The following is a 25,890-nucleotide window of genomic DNA, read 5'->3' as shown; positions in this document are numbered from 1 at the left end:
TCATCCCATCTCATTCGCCAAGATGTCAGTATGTAGTACGAGTACCAAGAGATAGAGCAAATGAGAGTAAAATAACATAGATACCTTAGATAAGAAGGATACGTTAACCCCTTAAACCCCATCTCTTTATTCGCTTATTATCCGCTAGCACCGTTCCTCTCACATGATATGATGATGATCCCATAATTGACAGATTGCTTCCGAGAAAGCCGGACATCTATATTTCTCACTACTGAATGATAGTTACACGACTCCCGAAGATAGATGGAGATCCGTTATATGATTGTACATACAAGAAGCTGATCCATCGATCCAATGTAGCAGGTATATATAATGTTATTATATTACAAATGTCCTCCAAATTAACGCATATGTATGGTTATAAAATGACAACTAAATCAATAAAACATATTTACCCAACTTGTTCATTACTTTATCCCAAGGTTGTTTACCTTTACCTGCATCGATCATTCTCCACTGCTCATCTAACAATTCTCGCTAAAGGATTATTCAAGATGAAATTATCAGTATAATTAATCGAATTCCACTTTTTTGTAACGTCAAATAAACTCACTGCAACCTCTAAATCTTCACAATAATCACCACTTAAAGCTTCGAACAATTCAACCACTTTCTGTCTTTTTGTAGGTAAAGAAAATACACCAGCAATTAACAATGGCCAAATCAACATTACAGACATTCGCATTGCCGATGCTTCAGAAATCAATTCTAATATATGATCAATTGATTTAACTATTCTAGGTGTTGAAGTTGGTTGTTCAAGTATCTATAAAAGATCATAACGTGTCAATACAGTATGTCACGATGACATCTTGTCTCACTTACATCTGCGAGGATGAACACTACTGCCATGTACTTGTATATGTAGTCTCCGCACTATCAAGTGATTCAGATCAGCCCATCAATAACACTTCGATGAAAGCCATATGACTAAAACTCACTGTAACTCTGACATGCTGAGGTAAAGCATTCAAACTATTTCCCCAGATATCCAATTCTAACAGTAAACAATGACTTTCTCTTTCAAAATGTTGACCTACATCCCACATTTCATCTGATCCAGATTTCATGATCAAGCCTATTCGACGTTTCTGAGAATCTAAAACAGCAATCTACATCACTCAAGAAGATTAGTATGACTTGTGTTGACGAGCGTTCAGGCTGGAGAAGGAGGAAGAAAGAAAGGATGCGACCTAAAATGGTTCGTACGAAAAGACTTACCCTTGCTACCAGATCTACCATAGCTCTAGATATACCGAAAGATCTTTCTACTGATTCCCATTCCCATCTAGTTTGCGATGTTTCTACACTATCAAACCACCATGAATCGTAATTACCTAACATTGAAGGTTCTTTTCCTGTAATGAACGAAGCTGATCATTGAAAGATAGGTTAGCCTCACACTGAAATCGTTTTGTTCACGATGTGTGTTGTCTGCTAACTTACAAAAGACATCGTGTGTAGCCAAATTTTCTAGGAGATAACGTCGAGTGAAGGAGTATTCCAAACCTTGAAGCATTGTCTGAGGTCCACCTTTTTTCGTTATTAAATTCAAGGCGAACTCCAAATTGTCTCTCCAAGATGGATCGGCACTTATCACCTGAGAGTCAAATTATACAGAGAGTCAGTAGGACACGACGAGGGTTATATAGAATCAAAAGTCCGGAATCACTTACATCTCTTATACATAAAAGAGTACAGGCTGCCAGTATACTATCGACTATATCGAGAAACACATCAATTCGGTAAGACATTCAAATACTTCATCATATGTTCAAGAGTAAAATGTATAATCGACTAACCTTGATCTGGTGATCTTTCACTTGAAGCAGCTAAAGTTATATTACTTAAAGCAGCTTTTTTAAATTTATCACTTATTTCTTTTAATTTCAATCTCATTCTTTGCCATTGACCTAAACCTAAATTTTGTTCAGCGGAAGATGATTTTATATTCAATCCAGTTTCATGTATAAAATGTGCTATACCAGTTGATAACATTGACATTCTAATTGCTGCTGAAGCAGCAGAATTTGTATCTAATAATTTTATTGGTGTACATAAAGCTAATAATGGATTTGGTCCAATATTACCCATTGTAATTAATATTCTTGATGCTGTATTACAATAATGATGAAATATCGTTCTTGCTGTAGGTGATGGAAATGCATTTGATAATACGTCAATTACACCAGCGGTTAATGTATTATTAGATAGATTTCTATGTCTATGTGAAGGTCCAAATTCAAATAATGCTTCATCAAGTGTATAGGCTCTATGAGTAAATGTTGGATAGTAATTAGTTGTATTTCCTGGATGAAATACACAGATTATCCGACATCGAACCAAACTCACTGTAAAATGGACTCAACCATTTGTAATCTAGGATGTAAAGCTTGTAATTGTGGTGTAAGACTTTTTGATCCATCATTATTTTGTAAACTACCATTTTGACCACTACCGTTATTCGAATTATCATTGTTTACTTTAATCAATCTTCTATTCAATAATAAAGATTTACCAAAATTTTCAAAATGTGGAAACATGTTCTGATAACCTTGATTTTGATTCTGATTTTGGTACTGATTTGGTACGCTTGTTGATGGGATTATACCTGTACTTGTTGTCATTCCAGCATTATTAGCATTCATATTTGCCGTGAATTGATTTTGCGTTAAATCATTTGTGAATAATGAGTTGGGTGATGCTGTAAACAAGTTTTGAGTTGATGAACTTGGTTGTGGTGGTATAGGTTGTGATGGTGGTGTGATATGTGGAAAGGGAATAAAGTCATTAAGGAATGAGAAATCTGGTGTTGTGGTCTATACACATTGAAGCATATTAGTATGAATGATTATCTACAAGTTGATGATGTTATATTATATGGAATGAATACTACTCACTAGATTTAGTATATCCATCGGACTTGGTGCACCTAATCTACTATTATCAGTTGGTGAAGGATCCACTTTATCTGTATTTGTTATACCATCATCACCCATAAAACTTTTAGGTGATCTAGTGCCATTTATCATGTTGTTATTGTTGTTGATATTACCATGGTGTCCGGAAATCTGAATATCATCTTGGAAATTCAAATTACTTTCTTCTTCTTCTTCTCCTTCTCCTCCTTCTCCTCCTTCTTCCTCAACGTCATTTCCTTCTCTTCTTCCTCCTGTTATATCATTCAAGCTTAATCTAGATGATGATCCTTTTCTTTCATCTAATCTAACTCTTTTAGTTGGTGTAGAACTTGATCCAGTATTAATATTATTTAAATCTTGCCCTTGATCATCTTGTCTTAAACTTGTACTTCTTCTACCACCTCTTCTACCACCATTATTGCTACCATTTATAGTAGTATTTTTACGTTTTTTACCATTACTATTGTTTTCACCTGGTTGTGGATATTCACATTTTCTTTGTGATGCAACACATCTTAAACATGCTGGTATCGTTTCATCACATTTTACTTTATGTGATCTACATGCTAAACATCCTGTAGTTGATCTTGTATATTTTACTTTTTGTTTAGATTCTGGATCTAATGTCTGTTTGTTTTGGCGTCAACATAGTTAGAAGAAAACGACAATAAAATCAGTCTTTGATGTATGAGCTCATTAAGGGCGATGGGTGATAAGATATGATTGTCAACTTACAACTTGATCAATTATACTTCTAGCTCTATTCGCATCAACTATCTTTCCTGTAATGGTAAATGGGTAGAGTCAGCTCCTCCATGCCAATTTACATCACGTCTAGACTTTCAGTAATCAGCGCAAGATACTACATACTAGCTTGACGAGATATCTCCGCATAATCAAGATGTAACGACATTGTATATCTTTGATTCCTCTTGGTTCAGTAAACGTGAGATATTGAAGTTTATATGGTTGATTTCTATGATAGTTTGACGCCAATATTGTGCGCCCGAAGAAGGAGTGTTCTTCTACGTCGGGCACAGTGGATATTACAGTTGGTTTATTTACAAAGAGTGGTTGGAAAAAGTGGTATTACAAAGAGTATGTACTACCTTATCAATATCTAATTCTAGTAGCTATAGGATGATATATCGGAGATCTCTTCTACAGGCTTATGTTATTTGGTTAACAGTATTTGGTTACTACTTTGGCTCCGGCCGACTTACCTATTTTGTACCGGAGATGAGATTAGGCGAAGTGAGCAAAAGTACGAGTAAGATAGCGCTCAGCTGTTTCCCATAAATTACCCTTCTAACCTCCCTATTTACGTTACTTTGCTTCACTTCTCCCTTATTTCGACTCACTCCAATTATCTGGATTAACTATAACAGCTGATATGAGATAGGCAATGGATACTCATACGCCAACCTGTCTCCATATAATGAACTGTGTTATTGTCGTATGGGAAACAATACCATGCAAGAGATCGCGTTCAGGTCGTTGTGAGAGATCTTGGGTATATTGATGCAGCGAAAAGGCAATGTGAAGGGAGATCTGATTTAATTATATTAGTAACAGATCTCCATGAGACATACATGTACTAATTATGTGATATAAAATGTCTGAATGCAAATGTTTGATATTTTATACAATGTGTGTGTAAAGACATGACTCTTCTCTCTAGTTCTACCCCACCTCACATGTATTCCAACATGTTGACAATTGATCTTTCCGCATAATATCTATCCAAATCAACCTTTCGATCACATAGACATCATCACCTCTACTAATTCACCCTGCTGTTCGAAAATAGACGTCCATCTCTATACAGCTGAAGCGCCTGCACCATTACCATGTCTTCTACTACCCTTTTTCCTTTCTCTATCTTTATCTTTTTCCCTTGAAATATCTTTATCCTTTTCATTATCTCCATCATTATTTAAACTATTTCCTAAACTTCTCCTCTTTGATGCTCTACTTGATCTTCCATTATTTGAAGGCGGAGTTTGAACTTGTAATGTTGTAGTGTTAGTAATTGGATTTATTGTTGTTGTTGATGACGATTGATCGATTTCCATTGAGTCTATCATTGGCCTTTTCGAACCTGTTGAATAGTTCTGTGCTGGTCCATCATTATCTTGATGAGTGAATGATACAAAAGGTACACCTGCTGAAGGTAATGAAGGATTGAAAGTCGTACTTGGTAATGAATTACTATTTATCATAGATTGGGATTGGGTAGAAGAGTTGTTGTATACAGATATAGCTGAAGGTCCAGGATCACGTTCACGATTATGACTCTGATTCAGGTTCAGCTGAGTATGGCGATTCGATCCGCTTCTGTTGGATTTGGGCAGGTGATGAAACATTGGCCGATTGTTGGAAGGTGATGCCATTGGTGATGAAGACATTACGCCTGAGGGAGTGGCTTGATACATTGAGGAATTACTGGTGTTGGGTGTAGTAGAGTTCGATGAGGAAGCTACAGGCGGAATACTTCTTGAAGAACTTGCAACTGCATTTTCCTCTATCCTATCATCTTTCAATCTTGAAGCAAAGGACTGCAAATTGGATGATTGTGGTATGGGAGCAGAAGCAGGTCGATTAGGTGGATTTAGGTGATTTAGTGATTGTTTCGGCATAGCGGTAGATCGTTTGACCGGTGGTGCAGGTGCATCATCAGTGTCTTCCGCTGCGAATGCTGATATAGCCGCCTAAGATAAGATTGGAAAAGAAAGGAGGGAAGTTAGCTCGAACTGTTTAGACAGGAATCTTTTACTCAAGGTTGTATGATATTGCTCTTCATGGCATATTTTTTTTGTTGATTTCCAGAGAAAGACGCTTACCTGCCTAGCATCTGCCCAATCCATCAACCTCGATAAAGTCTGTTCTGCATTTTGTCCTGCGCCTATGGATGATTGGACGGTGGAAAGGACATCGGCTCTGTTGCGGTTGAGTGAAATTCATTCAGTACAAATTGTAATTTGATAATTGTAGAAGACAACTTACAATGCAGCTGAATATCCGACATTGTATGCTTGCTATAAATACAATAGATTTCGATAAGCATATCGATTTCCAGCAATCTATGAAAGCAGATTGTAGGATTACAGGAAGGACGAGTAGATCCAAGAAAGGGAAGGGTCCACATACCTTGGTATAACCCAAAGAACTCTTATATAAATTCGTTATACTTAATGCAGCAGCTATATACGCAATACGTTCTCGTCAGCTCCTGTATTCCTTTCCTTATTCCTACTATATGATCTCATTCTCTTGTTATATAGGAAGTAAAGGAACGGGTGGTAAGTTTCCAGCAAGATCTGACCCATCTACCGTTCATCTTCCGGTGTGTGAAATGTTGATATGATCTCACGACTTGAGACTAACCTCTAAACTTATCTCCCATATCCCTCTCAGCATCCGCTAATCCAGGTGGTAAAGTTGATCCCAAAGTTGACAAGTCCATAATTGTCCTAGTGTAATGAGCGTAGAGAGTTATGTATGTACAATGAAGTATAATCAAGTTACTGATGATAAAAGAACAGAGGAAAAAGTAGGTGTAATTGTGATTGAGTACCTGTAGGTTTGAGTAATTTAACACAACATCAAAGATTGATTGAGTGATCATCCCATCATCTATCGCTTAAATGGGTTTAAGATTTAAGTTGTGGCGTTAATCCGTCTGTGAGTCATAGGATATTAATAACCGGGATAATATAATTCACGAGCATTCCAGTAGTATCCCGACGTGTTGTTTACAGTTCAGTGTATGGATCATCGAGGTATAAACCATATATACATTATCGATCATTATTCATACGCATAGTACAGTAAATAGAATCCTGGTGACAACAGAGACAGGTAGAATACAAATTACAAATATATACGTAAACCTGATCATAACGATCGCAAACAACAAAAGAGCCTCGTTCCAATTTAGATTGCTACACTTGTCTCATCTCATCTCATCATATCACATGCCGCCTGAATGAGATTGGAACCGTCTGTTGATCATCATGGAAATAGTCCCAAACCAGCGACCTGGCTGCCTGTGTTGGGTGGATCAATTCTTGGCAACCGACGATGTCTACTGGATTCTCTGGGTGCCGTCTGAGAAGGTCCAGGATTTTGCGAGGACGGGTGACCCATTAGATTGGAGTGGTCGCGAAAGATCTCATGGATTCGTGATGATCTCGAATATAATGATTAGTTGAGTCTCTTCCTTCAAGTTCAGATCTTTTGATCACTAGGTGAAGCAACTTACAGGTTATCAGAGGAACTGAAATTTTCCAAACTTGTAAGCATACTACGTATACTGCCTATAAACCCATCTTATCAGTTGTGATACTATGGTAGACCATGGGTCGTCTCACCTGCAGAACTGTCAGGACGAGTGGAAGGCGGGTTATCTGACGCATCCATAGCCCAACTTAAAGCTGTGAACATCCCGTCTGCTTGAGTAACGTATCTACCTCCTCTAGGCGTTATCAACGCTGGCGTGAGTCTGTTAACTATATTCTCCCTTATCATAGGAACGCTAGTCGTAGGAAGTGATCGAGGAATAATACCGTCAGGTGAATGTGCTTTATGTATATTCCAGCATCTATATACAGTTTGCGTTTAGCAGGATACGTTAATCACTAAGTCAACATCCTATCACTTACTCTTCTCTCTCTTTGAAATCTTGCAAGCCATCCCATTCACCTTCAACAGCTACCTTGTTATCGATCCATCTTTTGATCAAATTTTCTAGGTTTCGTGCCGGTATCAAAGGGTTCAATGGGTCGGCTGGATTTCGACATACAGGGCAATTAACTTGCTCTCCTGCGCCAGCCTATATTCATCTCATCAGCTCACCAAGCACTTGTACGGCAGTCCAATACTCACCCTAGTCATGATCCACTGAACACCGCAACCTCCGCATAAAGCATGACCACATGGTGAAAACTGATGTGGTGCCACCCTAAACACGGCGAAGTAGCGATTAACATTCTACTACATACTTTATAGCTATAACTCACATTACACTACGACAAATAGGACAAGTCATCTCTTCTTCTAGGTCATCCTCAAATTGGGTGTTTCGTGATATCGAAGTACTCAGAGGATTGACAGGGCGGGCCTGGATAATGGCACCAACCGAATCATAGGTGGAGCGAACTCTAGTATCATCAGCTGAGATAAGTCGAGAGGGATTACCAGTAGAACGAGTATGGTCCGTTTTAGGAGCATCGGATGATATACGTCTTGATTGAGTAGGGGTCTGAGTGGCAGGAAGGGTTGATGGTGTGTGAGTATATCCACTTCTTCCTGCTGACGGGTTTTGTCTTGTTTGGCTGACAATTGGTTGTGTGGGTGCGGTAGTAGCTGGCCGCTGTCCATTGATGGGCTGAGCTTCTGTAGGTATTCTTACTCTTGCAGGCACTGTTCTCGCCGTTTGATCAACTGCTGTGGAGTGTGTCGGTCGTTCGGCTCTTCTGGGGATATCGTTCGGTGTTCTTGCTTCCGGCCGCGGTTGATCAATGTCGATTGGTGAGTCGATCGTCTCTGGCCTAGCAGCTTTTACTCGTATCGTTCTATCTGATTGAAGACGGATCCTACTTTCCCTTCGTCCGCTAGGAGGGTGTGTGGTGGGCTGTCGAACAGATAATATCGGATCGAAATTACCGTTTGAAGCGGTAGTTGGGTTACTATATCTAGGTGTTATATTGTTTGACATGAGCACTTGCTGGTGATGGATCTCTGGGTGTGGTACCGCTTCAAAGGTGTCGTTATAAGCTGAGCTCACATGTTCACGTGAGTCTACTCTGGTATTTTCTGCATAATATCCTGGTATGGAAGCTCGACGACGTTCTGTCTCCATGAAATGAAGTCCGGTATGATGTCTTTCAGGTGTAGGTAAATGGGCAGGTACAGGGGTAGGTGGCATCGGAGGTGTAATCGGAGGTAATGGCTGATGTGATGTATTTCTAGGTGCGTTTTGTCTTCTCATTATATCAGATGCTGTATCTGATAGGTTCGAGGAGGCCGATGATGGCGCATTTACAAGAGCTTGTGGGAGTAATGGTGGACTACCTTGAAGTGGTATGGGTTGTGTAATAGTATTTCTTCTTGATCTAGACCTTGATCTTGATTGAGAGATTTGAGGTTGATTATGATGAGATTCAATAGAATGTTCACTTCTCAAATGTCTGAAATGATGAAAAGGAGCTAATACACGTTGTTTAGGTATAGTAGGTGGTGCAGCACCTTGAAATCTAGGTGGATAATACGTTCTTCGATCAACTAACTCATCACTGTTATAGATGATTTGATCTGGTGGAAAAGATTGATAAGTGTTAGAAGATAAATTAGGGAATATAGGAGTAGATCGGATAGGATATTGAGGATGGGGCTGAGGTGGGTAATAAGTGTTATATGGAGGTTGCATTGTACAGGAACAAAGAAGCTAAAAATGATTGATTGGGTGATTGGATTTGATGATCAAGCCGATTAGTCACACACGCCTAAAGGATGTACTGTATGTATATATACATATACTGTATACTACAGTGTGTACCTTTGATGGTGTATGTGCAACATATAGTGATAAAGCGGAAAGGGGGTACGAAGGAGAATGAAGATGGAACATTAAAGAAGAATGCAAAACCACTACTAGCATAATTTCGAAAACATATATGCAGCGGCAACTTGACTAAAAATTGGGGTCGATTAATGTCTGATATACGCAACGAAGAGATGAGTAATCCAGGTGAGTTTCGTAAGATGTAAAAAAACGTATGTACTTGTTTCAAGGACGACAAACTTGTATCGACCGACTATCTGCGCAAAACTGAAACATCGTTTATGGCTGTGGCAATAATTTACAGCTTCAATGCCACCCTTCTCGTGGATCGTAAGGTGGATGATACCATCATGCTGAATTGCGTTGCTCTCAATAAATAGATAAAGTCGAAGATAACAACGATGGGTGATGAAACTCTTTAACGAATATTCTTAGAAAAGTGACGGACGCGTAATATATTAGTAATCATATATTTGAGAAATACCAATACACTTTTTACGTCAAAGGAAAGACGGTTGATTGTAATTTAGGCGACAAAAATAGTATGTGATGCATTTTCCGCCTAAATCATTTTCTACTTTATGATTCTTCCACCAAGCATTGTATACTGAAAACTCGGCAAAAGCAGAGTAGCAACTTATACCTACGGACAAAACGGCATAACATGGCAAAATAATGCAAATTCTGATCAAGAGCCAAGAAAATCAAAAGATCAACATCTCCGATAAAAATCTACTGAACATATCGGGAAAAGTCGAATCTCAAAGCATGAGTATTCATCCTTTGTATATTGATGACGTCTAGTTTGTTGTAAAGTTGCTAACCCGTTATATGCGGCCTTCTTTTCACCTAATGTCGTACTTTAAGTCTAAAGTGAAAAACACCAATTTCACAAGCGACATTGTGGGCAAACTTCGGATTCTCATGCACCAAAACTATGATTTAGCCATCATATACTTCACGAGAAAGTCATGCTCACTTGACATACTCAAGGAAAAGAGGATTTATGAATGGAAATACATAGCTACAAGCTAGCCAAGTTGAATGGAAAGTTACAAGAAAGGTTTTTCAAAAACGCATGAAAGCTCGAAACAAAGGTTATACCATATCTGCTTTACAAAAACGTTCTCTTAGTCAGGTCACGAAAGATGCAAAGATGTAAATTATTCGGAATTCTCGGTTGGTCATTCCGAATAATGCTATCTACCTATCCACCGATAAGGTAAGATTCAGTAAAACCTATAAATAGTTGGTGAAAGTTGACAAAAGCTTGAAAATTGAAAGAAAGGGGCACTATCCCCATTGGAATTCAGCCTTCATATATTTAATTTTTCTTTTGCCACCTTAACCCACATCACAAGTCATTATATCCTATATTCTTCGTACCCCGCGCAATTACCCACAAGACATTTATAGCCATACATACAATTAGATGTCGCCCATACGAGAATACCAAAATTCGCCTGAGCGTAAAATGGGTAGATATTCAGCGATAAATGGTGGTTCCAAACCTCCAAATTTTCTTCAGAAGTTGTATGAGTGAGTTGATTCCGCCTCAAACAATGAGCAGATACTGTATTCAATATCGTAATCCCATTTCAGTCCAGATAAATCGTGCCGCTCAGCTGACGAAAAGCCAATTCATGATCGTATAGCTTCCTGTCACTCGAACCTCATCCATGTCCTGAAATCATGTATTGGGCAACGGACTCAAGACAATTAGTTATAGCTCAACCTGATAAGGTTTGTTAATACATTTTTTCCATAAGAATGAAAAATATCGAAATTGCTTGAGCTGAGATAGCTTGCACAATAGCTCGCTAAAGAGGTTTTACCGAAATTATACAAACACGATAAAATCGCTTCTTTCGGACGACAACTGAATGTATGTAAACCGATTCTTGCCCTTTATCCTCGAACGGTTAAGTACATTAGTATTAACCTTCAATCCATATATATCTAGATATACGGGTTCTCTCGTTTATTCCCAGGTAGACAATTCAAAGATTCTAATGGAAACATATCTGATGCTAGTGTATGGGCACGTAAGTCTTTTTGAAATCCCTTCGTTGAGTTGCTTTTACACTGACAATTTCTATTATCCTCTCAGATCCCACACTAAATAGACTTTCAACACCATCAGAATTATTAACGATTAAAAGAAGAGCACCACCAAAATTGATACGTACGAGGAGATTAGCTAATGGTGAGATAATAAGAACGAGAGCCGGTCCAGGTGTGATTGAAAAGGCTAAACAAGTTAAAGAAGAAATGTTAAATTCGAAATCCAATACGAGTACAAAACCAAATCTAACCATTGATACTGAACTCGCTGATAGCGGCAGTAATAATAATAATGATAACATCGATAAAACTGATAATCTTACTGATAATCTTAGATACATGAATACAAATAAATTAGATAAAATATTACTAAATAACGATTTTGATTCCCCTTACACATGCCATTCAAACACAACATCACAATCAATTTGGCCTTACGTACAGCTAAATTCCTCATTTACCACTATGACCAATACACTTCCAGTACCCAGAATGCAAGATACACCGAAATCAATATTCAAGCAACCGCTGAACCTATTCCCTTCGTATAATCAGAAACTTTATTCATCTTGTCCAGCTTCAATGAGTACTTCACCCACAATGACATATCATTCTACACCTTTCAGATCATTTGGTAGTCTTGGTAATGATATAAACATACCCTCTTCCATTCCTTCATTCAATAACAGTAATACTACAGATACAGTGACCAATCCGTTTGTAACAGCGGGAGAATCAAATTCTGGTCCTACTGATCAGAATATTCATGTGAATATCACGGATTTCAGTAACTCATTGAACTCAACTAGATCTAGTCTACCTCCGATCTCAGAATATGGTCAGTTTGAAGTAGCTCCAAGTCAGCAACGAGTACCATTTACAGCTGATATTCCGAAACCTGCTGGAGCACCGAGAAGAATAGCAGCTCCTGCAGCTCCTGTTCCATCACATTTACTTCACAATCAAATCCTGAAACAAAATCAAGACACCCCTTCTGAAACGGGGTTGTTTAATTCTTCCACTACGAGTAACGGGTTTAGCTTATCACCCAAAGAGCTTATTTTATCTACCCCGACATTCAATCCCGTTCCACCGAACAACGATAATAACGGAAACTTGACCGGTTTATCATCAAGTTGGAATAAATCAGCTTTCAGTGATTGGATTGAAAATGCAAAACCTTTCGCTACCAGGAGTAAGACTGCTGGCCGATTTATAGGAAATGAGACTTATAAGAATTCATTCGATAACGAAAAGAATAACGGGACAATAGATCCGAAATGGATAAGTCCGTTAAGTAGCGGTTGGTCAACTCCTATTAATGAGGACTTTCCAAATCATATCCACTCGAATACGATTCCACCATCTCAAAATGGTGAAGGTGTAGCAGATACCTCAAAATTGATTCCTTCGTTCAATTGGTACACCCCGTCCCATCTCTCCATTCTTAATTCTCCTATACGGTCCACCGATCAAAACGATCAGAATATAAGTGATAATAATGACAATAATCATGAGTATATGAAAAAAGGAAACGACTTTCCTGCCCATTCAAGAAGAGTCAAAGCCTTCTATCATGAGTCCAATATCATCACTCATCAACCTAAACAACACTCAAAGCATCTTCGAGCCTATTACAGAGGATAATAATAATAAAGATAATATCAAATATAATGATAAGATCAATGACCGGTTACCCCCCTTTTATCCTGCGCCAGATATCGGTTTGAAGTGGTTTGAATAACACCTGCTATATATTTCCCATAATTCCAATTTCAACTTCCTCAACAGAATACGAATCCTGCTAATATCGATGGCAAAGTTCCCACAATCTGAAAGCACAACAAGACAATTGATCTCTTTTTTTCTATCAAGAATAATCATTTGCCACAATGTCGAAATCGAATTTTTCCCGTTCTCTAACATACTTTGTCTAAAATCGCTGTATCCATTATTTGTCTTTACATGTATCGAATTAGGTTGTGATCGTATGGTAATTGCTTCGCATGTAGAGTTGACGTATGCATCATTCGTTAATAGAATTACTCTAAGTTCCTGTCAGTTTACGCATACTATTTGTGATTGATGTATCATACAGTATATACATATAGGCTAAAGAAAAGTCCCTTGAATATCTAATTATTTGATTGCTACAGGTATATAATGTACAACATACGTTAAACTATCTATCAGTCTCAAGTCTATTCCGAAAAATGAGATGGAAAAACAGGGTCCATCGTCTCTATGTACCTCCTTCACCACAATTTTCACTAACTAAAATACCTTGATGATCACCTACTCTAACTGATTCACCTTTCAATCCTTTTAGATCTCCTAATACTAACACCGTTAATTTACGTCCGTACTGTAAGTGAATATCAAGTCAGGATGAGCCTATCTGCCGCAAAGGAATGATTCGCTTGACAGAGTAAAGAGAGACTTACCACACATCCAGTATCTAAACCTTTACTGAATGGTTTGATATCTAGACCTCGACCAGCTGCATGTCCGTAAATAACTGTTACAGGGGAACAACCTAAATCACCGGCTTGTGTATCAACCTCTGTCGAAGGCGTGGTAGAAGAAGTAGATGGAGAACCAGGTTTCTGTCTAATTTCAATACTTTTTTTATCTATGTTTGCGACATCTTCTTGATTCTCTATACTTTGATCTTGATTTTGATTTGATTCAGATTCATGTTCAACAGAAGATTCACCTAATGATCCTGAAGACCATTTACCTTTACCATTACATCTTTTCATTTGTTTATTCCATAAAATTGACCAAGGTTTACCTTTTGAATTTGATTTTGTTACTTTATTTTTTTTAGTTATACTTCTAATATTTAATAAATTCCATGGTATAGAATTTTGTGGTATATCAAATAATAAAGAAATTTCTTCTGAATTTCTAATCATTTCAATTTCTTCTTTACCTGCTTCAGGTGAAGAAGTCATATTACTAAATTGTATTAAAGGTTGTTGATGATCAGAATCAGATTTAGTTATATCATAAGGTAATAATCCAGCATGTACAACTATAGAATGTAATGAAGGTAAATGTAATACTAGTGGTAAATCAAGTAAATATAGATAAAGTCGTTTAGGCATGTTCCTGTAATGTAAACACAGACAAACAATTAGAATAAATCAGTTAATCGTTCTCAAGATACACAAGGGAAAGAGTGTCCTCTCGATTGCAGAGAATCCTTCGAATCTAATTCTAATTGATGTTTAATATTGTTAATAGCCTAGCCAAACTCACCTTGCAATTTTCCAATGTTCCCCTTTCCACTTCCAACCTTTTGGCCAATCTTTATTTTGTTTTTTTAATTGTTCTAATACTAATCCTTCATCATCTTCATCATTCAAATTATCAATGAATTCTTCCCAATTTTCACCACCTGCCCATTCCATCCAACCTCTCCATTGTATAACAGTTTGATCATGATTACCTCTTACACCTAAAATTCTTCTTTCATTCATCCACCATAAAAGTTCATTATTCTTTGATCCTTTTGCAATTAAATCTCCTACATGTATTAATCTATCTGTATTTGGTGAATATGATATTTTGTCCATTAATCGACTATATAACATTTTGAAGGAATATCAGCTCAAAAGTTAAATTGGACAATAGACTAGGGAATAAGATATGAATATAATATATGAAGTACTCACAGTAAAGGATCATGCGATCCATGTATATCACCTATAAAGATCAACCTTTGACCTGCTGATGATATATCAATTGTACCAGGAGGTAAAGTTTTTAACATTTTATAATGATCAAAATCTACCCCTGGTTTAACTTGCTCTAAAGGTTCGGAATCACTATCTGTATCACTCCCACTTCCACTCCCACTTCCACTGGCTGTTCCATCTTGTACTTGACTTAAACTATCATTTATTGATGTATCGGTGTTAGAGGAAGATACATCTTGACTTATCCAACTTCCAATTTCAGCTTGATTACCTACACCAAAAACCTGTTTTAAACCACTTGCAGCTCCACTTTTTAACATTCCTACAGGTGATGTAGTACTTGTAGAAGCCATAAAAGTTATCGATAGCAGGAAGATAGTAATAACAGCTACTGAACCTGCTCTTCTGATTACGTGGGATAATGATCCTGAATCTGCTTGTTTTGAACTGAAGTATGAATTTGAATTTGAAGGAAATGTAGATGATGTTGGTGTAGGTAATAATTCATCTAATAAAGAAGTTCTTGATCTCTCTAATAGTGGTCTTTTTGAGGGTGATCGAGCGAATAATCCAGGTCGATAATTGCTATTACTATAGCTATGACTATATCGAGATGGAGAAGGTGATGTAGGTGGCGAGGGTAATCCGGAAGGTGATGATGATCTTCTTGGTGATTTGGCTGTGGATGTTATTGGTGGATCATATGCTGGTGGAGCCGATGATGTAGCAGGATCAGACATTCTCTTAGTTAGACTTTACTAATTTCTGAATTTGCACCAAACTCTGAAGGCATATACCACTCTGATGAACAAGAGCAGTAAAAAAAGTATCAAGGAGATGCAGTTTCTATAAGCTAGCGCGATTGACTTTTCAGTTGGACGAGATTAATGTTGCGAAACTGTATGTGAAGTGATGTAATTTTAATTAATTACCCGAAACGGCTGCGAAGGCTACAGGGTGAATAATGGTGACACAATCTCACTCGCTATATATACACTTCCTTCGTGAAAGGTTATCGTGATACTTCTTTCTGGATGCATGCATAAGCAGAACAGCAAGAAAAAGCAATCTTCCACAACGTCCATTATCTATGCATTTTACGCTCAGATTGGATCAAATAGTAGCACGTTTCTTCGACGTAAACCAAGATAAGAGTAATTTATGAGGACTGAACGGTTAACAAAGAAAGCGATTAATTAAGTGGAACGTCATCACCAAGACCAGATCACATCATCGTATTGACCTTGAATTGATATGTGCGATGACAGAATGAAGCACGTTCTTGATGTGCAGGAAGATCTTATCAAGAAGATATATGCATGCAAGTAGAATGTTTGGTTGTTTTCTGATGAGACCTATTCGTCATTTTTATTTTATACATAATCCTCTTTTTGGATTTATTGATGCCTCATCTACGCTTGATTGTCGTATAACTATAGATCTCAAGTTAGAAAGGAGGATCACTTTTGACTAAATCTCTATGAGTATATTTATTTCCACCCTTTTCATAATCTGAAATAGTTGAACCTTTATCATTTTTAGATCTTAACATATATTTATAAATGACTAAACCATCTAAACCAACTGGACCTCTTGCATGAGTTTTACCAGTTGAAATACCAACTTCAGTACCTAAACCATATCTTTGACCATCAGCAAATCTTGTTGAAGAATTTATAAAACAATTTGCACTATCTAAACCTTTACACCAATTTAACATTGAATTTTCATTTTCTGTTATAATCGAATCTGTATGATGTGATGAATGTAAATTTATATGTTTTATAGCTTCATTAACTGATGATACAACTTTAACTGCTAAAGTAGGTCCTAAAAATTCTGTATAATAATCATCTTCTGTACTTGCTGTAACATATTTTGATGTTTCTGGTAAATCTTTTATAGATGATAATGTACTTTGATCACATCTTAAACATACATTATTTGATATTAATTCAGAAGCTAATTTAGGCCAAAGTGTATTCAATAATGATTCATGTATTAATAAAGTTTCAGCAGAATTACATGCAGCCATGTAATCGATCTGGGCGAGGAAATGATGACAATCAGCAAATTAGGTCAACTAGGTTCGCGAGAAACGGAAATAATGTTAATGTATATATGAAACTTACCTTTGATTCTACTACAACTCTCAAAGCCTTTTCTTCTACAGCACTTTCGTCCACATATACAGCACAGATACCGTCTGCATGACCCATAACAGGTATTCTAGTGTTATTTTGTATATTTTTGACTAATTCGTTTCCACCTCTTGGCATGACCAAGTCGATATATCTATCTTGAGCGAGTAATGAAGAGATTTCGGATCTTGTAGATACTGATTGGATGAATGTCGATGGGATGGAGGTCTTGTTGAGTGCTTCCGCTATTAAGGATGATAGGATAGTGGATGTTTTAAGTGATTCTTTTCCGCCTTTCAAGATTGCGGCGTTTCCTATCAAATGGAGGAAGACGATATGTCAGTATGCAGTACTTTCGAAAGTATATATAGCCTTCAGCTTAGATACATAATTGCATAAATGACAAACTGAAGCTTACCAGACTTTATAGCTAAAGCAGCGATATTAACGACAACTTCAGGTCTAGCTTCGAAAATAACCAATAAAACACCAACTGGACAAGTAACTCTATGTAAATCTAAACCTGGACCTAATTCTTTTGCAAAAGTGACTTGACCAGTTGGAACAGGTAAGGAAGCTACATCCGTTATACCTTGTAACATAGCTTCGAATTTACCTGGTTTTGATAAATCTAATCTTGATACTAACGATTTGGAAAGTTTACCTTGTGATAAAAGTGTTTCTGCTGCCTAAATCAAGTAGTAACTATCAGCTACAATGTTCCTACAAATTGGACTCTCAACTCACCTCCATATCTTCTTTATTGGCTTTCAACACTTCATCTTTCTTCCCTTCCAATACTTCTCGAATAGCTTTAAGAGCTAAATCCCTTTCTGATACATCAACCAACTGAGATTGCTCGAAAGCTTCTCTCGCAGCTTTGGCGATTGATTCGGCAGCGTTCGAGCTGGAACTAGAACTAGATGGATCTGACATTTTGTATGTTATTTTTGGTATCCACGAGGGAGGTCAATGAAGAATAGAAAGACAATCAAGTTATAACAAAGATATGGTGCTCGGGTTCACATCCGACTCGGATCTTCTAGTATGAATTTCCGGTAACCTTAGGCAACTTGATCACTTAATCTGCTTCCGTCATAAAGATACTACCAAGTAATGGTGGAGGTCTAGGCGGTGATCGCCGGGTTGCACAAAGGATGATGTATGAATGATGTCCGGAGGGTTCTTGATGGCGTGCTGATAAATACAGGTGGTGATGATAAAGGTTTGAAACAAAGATATATTATGTTCTGTAGAGGGTTGACATATAGATAGAAGCCAAGGCGTAAATCGGATTAGCTGCCTCCTTCTTACATTCTATCTCTCTTGTCCTCTAGTTCTTATCCTCTGTACTTCGGCAACATGTCAGCATTAACCACCCTCCCAGAATGGCCTCCATCATTAACGCCTGAACAGCATGAACATTTAATCTTATTATCATCGACATATGCATTATCACATGGATTTACATTATTACCTCCTTCATCATCACAACCACCAACATCAGCGACAGCAGCACCATTATCATTAATACCTACACCATTCCCTAGAACATTATATAATTTAGCTATCGAATTACAACCTTTATATAATGCTTTATACGCTAGAATTACTTTAGATTGGGATTTTTTAGATAAAGTTATGGGTGGTAGTGTATCAAAAGTCGATTCATTTCAAGGTGAATTATGGAGAGGTTGGAAATCTATCAGAGATGATTTAGTTCAACCTTTACAACTTGGTTTATTTAGATCAGATTATTTACTTCATCATGACGATACAGAGAATTCAAAAGAAGGTATAAGTATAAAACAAGTTGAATTCAATACAATAGCTGCTAGTTTTGGTGCTTTAAGTCAAAGAGCAGGTGAAATGCATAGGTAAGTTGGAGGAAGCGCAAAATATGTAAAAGATGTGTTTATATTGCTGCGAAACAATAATCGAAAAGCAATCACTAACAGCTTTAATATCCAATCCCAACAGATATTTACAAAAAGCCACGAATGGGTATTTCTCTGTTTCACCTCATCTTACAAACCCATCTAATTTCCCTCAAAACGAACCTCTAAGAAACCTTGCAGCAGGTTTAGCTGAAGGATGGAAAGCATATGGTAAAAAAGAAGCTGTTATACTGTTTGTTGTTCAAGAAGGGGAAAGAAACGTATTTGATCAGAAATGGTTAGAATATGAATTACTCGAAAGGTAAGCCAAAACAATGAAACTCTTGGCCGTTACCAAATTGAAGCTAATCGAATCGCTTTACTCGTGCTAGTCATGGTATTCCAGTAATTCGACATACATTTTCTGAATTATCAAAACTTGCCAAGATTGATCCCGAAACGAAGAACCTTTTACTGCCATCACCTTTAGAACCTTCCGTAGAAGCTAGAGAAGTAGCGGTTATATATTATAGATCAGCATATACACCAGATGATTATCCAACATCAAAAGAATGGGAAACACGTATACATTTAGAAAAATCAAAAGCGATAAAATGTCCTTCAATGGCACTACAATTATCAGGTGCTAAAAAAATTCAACAAGTTTTAAGTGAACCTGGTATATTAGAGGATTTCTTATTAAATCCATCAAGACCTGATGTTGGATTTGGTGAAGGTGCAGGTGATTTAACTCAAGATGATATTGATAAGTTGAGATTAACTTGGATAGGATTATTTCCTATGGATAATTCTGAATTAGGTAAAAAAGCTTATTTACAAGCAATAAATAATTCAGAAAAATATGTATTAAAACCACAAAGAGAAGGTGGTGGAAATAATATTTATAGAGAAAATATTCCAAAATTTTTAAAAGATTTAGAAAATCAAAATCATCAACCTTCTTCAACACCAAAAGAGGAAGATGATGAACCAGATAAAAAAGAAGGTTATATTTTAATGGAATTAATTGAACCTCCAAAAGGTTTAAAAAATTGGTTAGTTAAAGGTGGTGAAAATAAAGCTAGATTAGCAGATATTGTATCTGAATTAGGTGTTTATGGTATTTCATTATTTGGTGGAAATGATAATAATCAAAATCATATTATAAATAAAACTGCAGGTACTTTGTTAAGAACAAAAGGAAGGGAAAGTGATGAAGGTGGTGTGGCGATAGGTATTAGTTCGATAGATTCTCCTTTACTTGTAGATTAGATTAGCATAGAGATACCAACATTGCGGATTTTCATTAATATGTATATCACTGTAGATAATATGTGTAACATGTCCGGTTTTACTAAATCTAAATAATCTACAAAATCTAAAGTCTATATGATACATAGAAAACCTGCCAAGAAACTTGAAGCTATAATGAATAGGAGCCAATCTGGCGAATAACGAACCAAACCAATTGACGACCCAGGTTTTTTCGGTGCTGTATAATTGAAAGTAGAATCTACACAACCATTATCCAGGATGGGGAATACATATGTGCTTGAATTACTAACATCTTTAGGTATATAACCTTGTTGAACACCACGTCTATATGACCAAGTATCAATATCATAATCTGTTTTCCCTATAAACGAAAATATAAAAATATACATTGAAATTAGCACTGATAGATCATTTCTCAAAAGTCTATCTACTGACAAACAATGGAGTAATAGAATTTTTCGACTCACATGTCCAATAATACCAACCTTTTGAAGGTTGATTCTGTCCACTGTTCATGGTGTTCGTGGCGGAAGAAGGTGAATAAGCAGCTAATTGAGATTCGAAAAATAATCTAAACCAAGTTCTTTTTTCTTGTGAATTATCATTTTTATTTTGTAAATTTGATGAACTTGAATTTGGTGAATGTCCAGTTTCTAAACTCCATTCACCTACTATTGTAGGTAACATATTTTGATTTGTTAATTTTAATATTTTTGAAATGTTACATACTTTTTCTAATATTATATCATGAGGTAAATTGTTTAAAGGTTCAAATGCATAATATTGATGAGTATCTATGATAAATTGATCATTATTCGTCGATGATGATGATGATGATGGTAAAGGATCATAGTTCTCCCAATATTGTGGTCCCCAAAAGGCGTCTATGAAAATATTCGTAATTAATTAGTTCATAAAAGATTCTGCGTGAATCACTGTACTATGATATGAAGGATAACTCACCATGCATTATGATATTCATATTTGTATTAATACCACTTATGGCCTCTGAAGCTTGAGTATAAAAGTCTTTCAATTGAGTCATAGTGAAAGTATTGGATAATCTAGGTTCATTTAATAATTCAATTCCTATAACTGTCTGATCACCATAAATATCAGTTTGAGAGAATTCTGAGGTTAAATTCTTCAAAACGTTGATGGTTCTATCTAAATTAGATGTATTTGTAGGAAATAATGTTGGACCAATTAAACCTGAATTATCTTGACCATTTTGTGAACCAGGTGCACCGTGTAAATCTATCAATACGGTCAAACCTAATTCTCTAGCCCAGTTTATAGCTTGAATTAAATATGGATACTATTTTAGATTCATCAGTCAAGTAAATTATGATAAAACGGTTGACTTCTAATCTAATGGAACTCACCTGCCCTGAAACATATGGTTCATCATCTTGTAAGTCTACAGCCCAGTATCCTATAGGGATTCTCAATGAATTTAATCCTGCTTCTTTAATTTCCTCAAAATCGTCACGAGTAAAGAACGATCTAGGTAAGAGGAAGATCAATATGAGAATGCTAGTCAGGTTATAAATGAGACAAACTTACTTCCAATGATCCTGTAATGTTGATAAACATTTCTTCTTGCCCAAATCCAAGCATAAATGCCATTCATCTGCTGCATCACTAGTATAGACTGAAGGAGTTATCCTAAAAAGAAAGATGTCAAAGTATGATTAATTGCTTATATTAAGCATTCAATTGAGCACAACGTAAACCCTGTTATCTCACCATTCTTCAGTCAAAAGCCATCCACCTAAATTCACACCTCTAATAACATCTTGCGTTAAAGATGCTCGTTTAGCTAAATGGCCACTTGGTTTTACAGCTGATCCAAGTTGATATTGAGCTAAAACGACGGTTATACTGCTAATCAGGACAGTGAGTCCATAATGAGTCCACATTCGCTATCCGACGAAGTAAACCTTCTTAAATGCGAGTTAAAGTGGAGTGATGAAATGAACACATAATATGAATATGAATACCCAAAATCGACTCTCATAACAAATTTGGGATGTAATCGTTTCGAGACAACGTTGTCACTTTCTTGTTGCTGCGAGTTTTCTTGGCTTTTCGGACCTCTCGAATAACGTAACGAGCTTTGTTGACGCGATAGGGCATCATACTGTACATCGTCTCTGAGGGCATTGAACCATGGCTTTGAAATAGTATTATTATCATGTCATCCTGTTGCAAGTGCAACTTGGTGAAACAGATATCAAACATCCTTGATATTTAAGGAATATGTTCGACCCAAAGCATTCTGAGCGAGATCAGGCAAGATTATTGGTATGTTCAGGCACATTCATATATCAATGCCGATAAGATGCGGATGCATCATGACGATCGAGAATAGATTTTGACCATCGGTCTCAAGTTATTTACAACCTCTTACCACCTCGGCTATCGTCAATAATTTCTGAGAGATGGATGGAATAGCAAAAATGGACTGACATGACCGAAGAAGATGTAATTCAAAGATTGACAAACATACTTTGAAACATACATATACGCACATGCATTAGAAACATTCATGGCTGTGTTTGAGATAATAAACGCAGCCTCAAAATCTACTATATATTACATGTCATTCACAAAGGGATTTGGATCCCATTTATCTACAATCCCGAGACCATCTATTATAAATTCAAACACCTCAACACTATCTCTATTAAGAAGAACAACTATTCAACAGATACAGAAAAGAACAATGGTTAATGCGGTATCTATAAGACCACCAAAAACAGAGAGGGTTAAAGGTGATCATTGGTTAAATGAAAAAGGAACTTCATTTGAAAACCCTTGGAAAGTATCTTTCGCTAATTTTGTTAGTATCATCGTATTCTAAGCGGAAGGGTTTCTTCTGACATGCGTTAATTAGTCGGTTCATAAAATGCTGATCCCCTATGTTTGCACTGTAAATAGGGAGCAAAAGACATAGCGAGTTTTTTACCTGGAATGCTATGGAAGGTGAGTTTCTGCATTTATATGCGCATACATTACACACAAAATTTCTCCGCATCTGTACGGTCTGTATGGCTTTTCACATAAAAAAGCTGATCTAACTAACTGGTCTTTGAAAATGATAAATAGCATTTTACCAATAAAGATCCCGATGCGAAAAATGCAAAAACTACTATACCTTATACTAAACCTACATTCGGATCGAATTTACCTTTAAATCAATTAAAAGTTACTTGGTTAGGTCATGCTGTATCTTTAATTGAATTACCAACTAAAGAAGAAAATTTAGATGCATTGAAAGGTCCAAACAATAGAGGTGTAAGAGTTTTATTTGATCCTGTTTTAACAGATGTTATATTTCATGGTGTCGGTCAGAAAAGATTAAGTAGTGAGTTTGGAACTCATATATGACTTTGACATTCAATATCTAAAGGGACACCCAACTGATACAGTTTCTGATTATCATAGCAAATCCTTGTAAAATTGAGGAATTACCTGAAGTAGATGTCATCGTTAGTCCTAGTTAATTAAATCTACCATACCTCGAAGCAGACTCACAACCAATTCGAGGCTGACTTGAAAATCTACGATTCTAGGCTATATCACATAATCACTATGATCATCTGGATTTACCTTCCTTAAAAGCAATTTTTAATAATCAACAGTTGAAATATGGTAAAAAACCATTACTATTTTTACCTTTAAATAATTATCATGTAGTTTCTGGATTAGGTTTAGAAAGAGAGAACGTTATTGAGTTAGATTGGTTTGAGGAAAGAGATATAGTAGTTGATGGTATAGGTGAAATCAAATTGACTTGTAGTGAGTATTGCAAATGGCAGTCAGCTCAGACTGATAGATTATGATAAGCCTTCAGGATCAGAGTTTTTCGTTCTTTACACTAACTATTGCCTGTTTCCTGTATTTATAGCACCTAGTCAGCATAGTGCCGCAAGATCAGGATGGGACAAAGACAATTCTTTATGGTCCTCTTGGGCAATCAAAGATGCGAATTCGAATGCCTCGGTAAGTTATGATTTCTCTCATTGGCAATATTGATAGTCTTTTAGCCTAAAGACTAGAAGTAAAATTCGGCTAACTTGTGGATATTTTGACATTTTAGGTATGGTTCGGTGGTGATACAGGTAAGTTCCGCACAAGTGTGATTATAGCAGACATTCTATAAAGAGGTTTCAACTGATTTCATTTTGTTGATAAACACAGGTTATTGTACTATGAAAGTCGATTCACATGAACTTGAAGATTCACCAGAGGAGAAAACTTGCCCTGCATTTAAAGAGATTGGAAATAGATTAGGTCCATTCACCGTCGGTATGATACCTATAGGTGCATATGAACCTAGAACCGTATTTTCACCTGTACATGCTGCACCTATAGATTCAGTTAGAATGTTCAAGGATACAGTGAGTATTTATAAATCTTTGCAGACTTTCACATGAACGTATTCTCTTTCCATTGTCCCTTTTCATTCTTTCCCTCTTACCCTCCTTCGCTCTTCTTGATCAACGCCAACCTTTCCTCTTCTCTCTTTCGCAATCCTCCATTTGCTTCTCCTTGCCTTCCTGCTCTAGATCCCCTACGCCCTGCTCTCTACCTACTTCCTTTTGCTCGATCCTCCACCTTCGACCAAGAGTAACAATGTGCAGATCGCTAATACCTGATTTTAATTTGTCATGCAGAAATGTCAAAATGCCATTGGTATTCATTGGGGTACATTCCAAATGACATACGAACCTTTCCTTGAACCACCTCAAAGACTGAAAACTGCTATTGAAAAAGTCGGTTTGGAACAAGATGATTTCGTAGTTGTTGCTCTGGGCGAAACGAAAGGTTATGACGTTTAGGTGTTGTCTTCGAACAAGCCCGTAGTAACCTGTATCATAACTCTATGAACTTTGGTGGTAGACGTTAGAATTCGTTATTTGTATGTATACTTGAACATCAGATATAATAGAGGGATTACATCATTTTTACTACCTCTAAGACAATCTATTAAGGTCGTACAATCACTAGAACGTAACATAACTCTCTCTCTCTCTCTCTCTCTCTCATAGCAGAAGACTTTTAAACCTGCATGAGTCATTCCCGAGAATGCAGGCTGTATCGACATGATTACACATCGAGAAATCTCCGCTGTTGCTTCTACTTACAAGCGATCTTGTGCCATCCATCAATTCAAAGGTATTTAGCAAGAACGCAAGTCTAGTGGTTTGAAGAAAAAGGTGAATACTTCTAGTCAACAACAAAATGACAGAAATGTCTTGATCAGTCATCAAGATCAAGTGCAGAAATAATGCAGAATTGTCATGAAGGACATGA

The 25,890-nt window shown here is 36.8% G+C and overlaps 9 protein-coding genes across 9 annotated transcripts; 3 read left to right on the top strand and 6 right to left on the bottom strand.

Moving 5' to 3' along the window:
• Nucleotides 1-393: 393 nt before the first annotated feature.
• Nucleotides 394-3,855, bottom strand: L201_002004 (uncharacterized protein; the record flags this gene model as incomplete). The annotated part of the gene is made up of 12 exons (XM_066217784.1): nucleotides 394-498; nucleotides 575-787; nucleotides 847-897; nucleotides 963-1,133; nucleotides 1,243-1,394; nucleotides 1,468-1,621; nucleotides 1,698-1,741; nucleotides 1,824-2,293; nucleotides 2,374-2,840; nucleotides 2,922-3,569; nucleotides 3,678-3,724; nucleotides 3,813-3,855. The coding sequence occupies 12 exons, from the start codon at nucleotides 3,853-3,855 to the stop codon at nucleotides 394-396; spliced, it is 2,565 nt and encodes an 854-aa protein (XP_066073881.1).
• Nucleotides 3,856-4,762: 907 nt separating this feature from the next.
• Nucleotides 4,763-6,408, bottom strand: L201_002003 (uncharacterized protein; the record flags this gene model as incomplete). The annotated part of the gene is made up of 5 exons (XM_066217783.1): nucleotides 4,763-5,653; nucleotides 5,786-5,882; nucleotides 5,949-5,980; nucleotides 6,093-6,145; nucleotides 6,330-6,408. The coding sequence occupies 5 exons, from the start codon at nucleotides 6,406-6,408 to the stop codon at nucleotides 4,763-4,765; spliced, it is 1,152 nt and encodes a 383-aa protein (XP_066073880.1).
• A 794-nt stretch (nucleotides 6,409-7,202) lies between these two features.
• L201_002002 (uncharacterized protein) lies at nucleotides 7,203-9,372 on the bottom strand (the record flags this gene model as incomplete). Its single annotated transcript, XM_066217782.1, has 5 exons — nucleotides 7,203-7,261; nucleotides 7,316-7,545; nucleotides 7,607-7,776; nucleotides 7,830-7,905; nucleotides 7,964-9,372. The coding sequence occupies 5 exons, from the start codon at nucleotides 9,370-9,372 to the stop codon at nucleotides 7,203-7,205; spliced, it is 1,944 nt and encodes a 647-aa protein (XP_066073879.1).
• Nucleotides 9,373-10,981: 1,609 nt separating this feature from the next.
• L201_002001 (uncharacterized protein) lies at nucleotides 10,982-13,218 on the top strand (the record flags this gene model as incomplete). Its single annotated transcript, XM_066217781.1, has 5 exons — nucleotides 10,982-11,046; nucleotides 11,163-11,250; nucleotides 11,324-11,392; nucleotides 11,471-11,552; nucleotides 11,618-13,218. The coding sequence occupies 5 exons, from the start codon at nucleotides 10,982-10,984 to the stop codon at nucleotides 13,216-13,218; spliced, it is 1,905 nt and encodes a 634-aa protein (XP_066073878.1).
• A 595-nt stretch (nucleotides 13,219-13,813) lies between these two features.
• On the bottom strand, nucleotides 13,814-16,015 carry L201_002000 (uncharacterized protein; the record flags this gene model as incomplete). The annotated part of the gene is made up of 4 exons (XM_066217780.1): nucleotides 13,814-13,936; nucleotides 14,016-14,685; nucleotides 14,836-15,159; nucleotides 15,252-16,015. The coding sequence occupies 4 exons, from the start codon at nucleotides 16,013-16,015 to the stop codon at nucleotides 13,814-13,816; spliced, it is 1,881 nt and encodes a 626-aa protein (XP_066073877.1).
• Nucleotides 16,016-16,722: 707 nt separating this feature from the next.
• Nucleotides 16,723-18,352, bottom strand: L201_001999 (glutamate-5-semialdehyde dehydrogenase; the record flags this gene model as incomplete). Its single annotated transcript, XM_066217779.1, has 4 exons — nucleotides 16,723-17,319; nucleotides 17,408-17,730; nucleotides 17,835-18,105; nucleotides 18,164-18,352. 4 exons carry the CDS (start codon nucleotides 18,350-18,352, stop codon nucleotides 16,723-16,725), a joined length of 1,380 nt encoding a protein of 459 aa, XP_066073876.1.
• Nucleotides 18,353-18,778: 426 nt separating this feature from the next.
• L201_001998 (glutathione synthetase) lies at nucleotides 18,779-20,565 on the top strand (the record flags this gene model as incomplete). The annotated part of the gene is made up of 3 exons (XM_066217778.1): nucleotides 18,779-19,293; nucleotides 19,397-19,615; nucleotides 19,686-20,565. The coding sequence occupies 3 exons, from the start codon at nucleotides 18,779-18,781 to the stop codon at nucleotides 20,563-20,565; spliced, it is 1,614 nt and encodes a 537-aa protein (XP_066073875.1).
• A 113-nt stretch (nucleotides 20,566-20,678) lies between these two features.
• Nucleotides 20,679-22,490, bottom strand: L201_001997 (uncharacterized protein; the record flags this gene model as incomplete). The annotated part of the gene is made up of 6 exons (XM_066217777.1): nucleotides 20,679-20,929; nucleotides 21,036-21,452; nucleotides 21,532-21,886; nucleotides 21,954-22,074; nucleotides 22,135-22,236; nucleotides 22,318-22,490. The coding sequence occupies 6 exons, from the start codon at nucleotides 22,488-22,490 to the stop codon at nucleotides 20,679-20,681; spliced, it is 1,419 nt and encodes a 472-aa protein (XP_066073874.1).
• Nucleotides 22,491-23,296: 806 nt separating this feature from the next.
• L201_001996 (uncharacterized protein) lies at nucleotides 23,297-25,415 on the top strand (the record flags this gene model as incomplete). Its single annotated transcript, XM_066217776.1, has 9 exons — nucleotides 23,297-23,413; nucleotides 23,512-23,556; nucleotides 23,680-23,938; nucleotides 24,019-24,062; nucleotides 24,147-24,372; nucleotides 24,482-24,576; nucleotides 24,674-24,695; nucleotides 24,775-24,974; nucleotides 25,251-25,415. 9 exons carry the CDS (start codon nucleotides 23,297-23,299, stop codon nucleotides 25,413-25,415), a joined length of 1,173 nt encoding a protein of 390 aa, XP_066073873.1.
• Nucleotides 25,416-25,890: the final 475 nt, after the last annotated feature.

The sequence above is a fragment of the Kwoniella dendrophila genome, chromosome 2, assembly GCF_036810415.1.
Source record: "Kwoniella dendrophila CBS 6074 chromosome 2, complete sequence".
In the NCBI taxonomy this organism is placed as follows: domain Eukaryota; kingdom Fungi; phylum Basidiomycota; class Tremellomycetes; order Tremellales; family Cryptococcaceae; genus Kwoniella; species Kwoniella dendrophila.
This window is presented reverse-complemented; position numbering and strand designations above follow the sequence as displayed.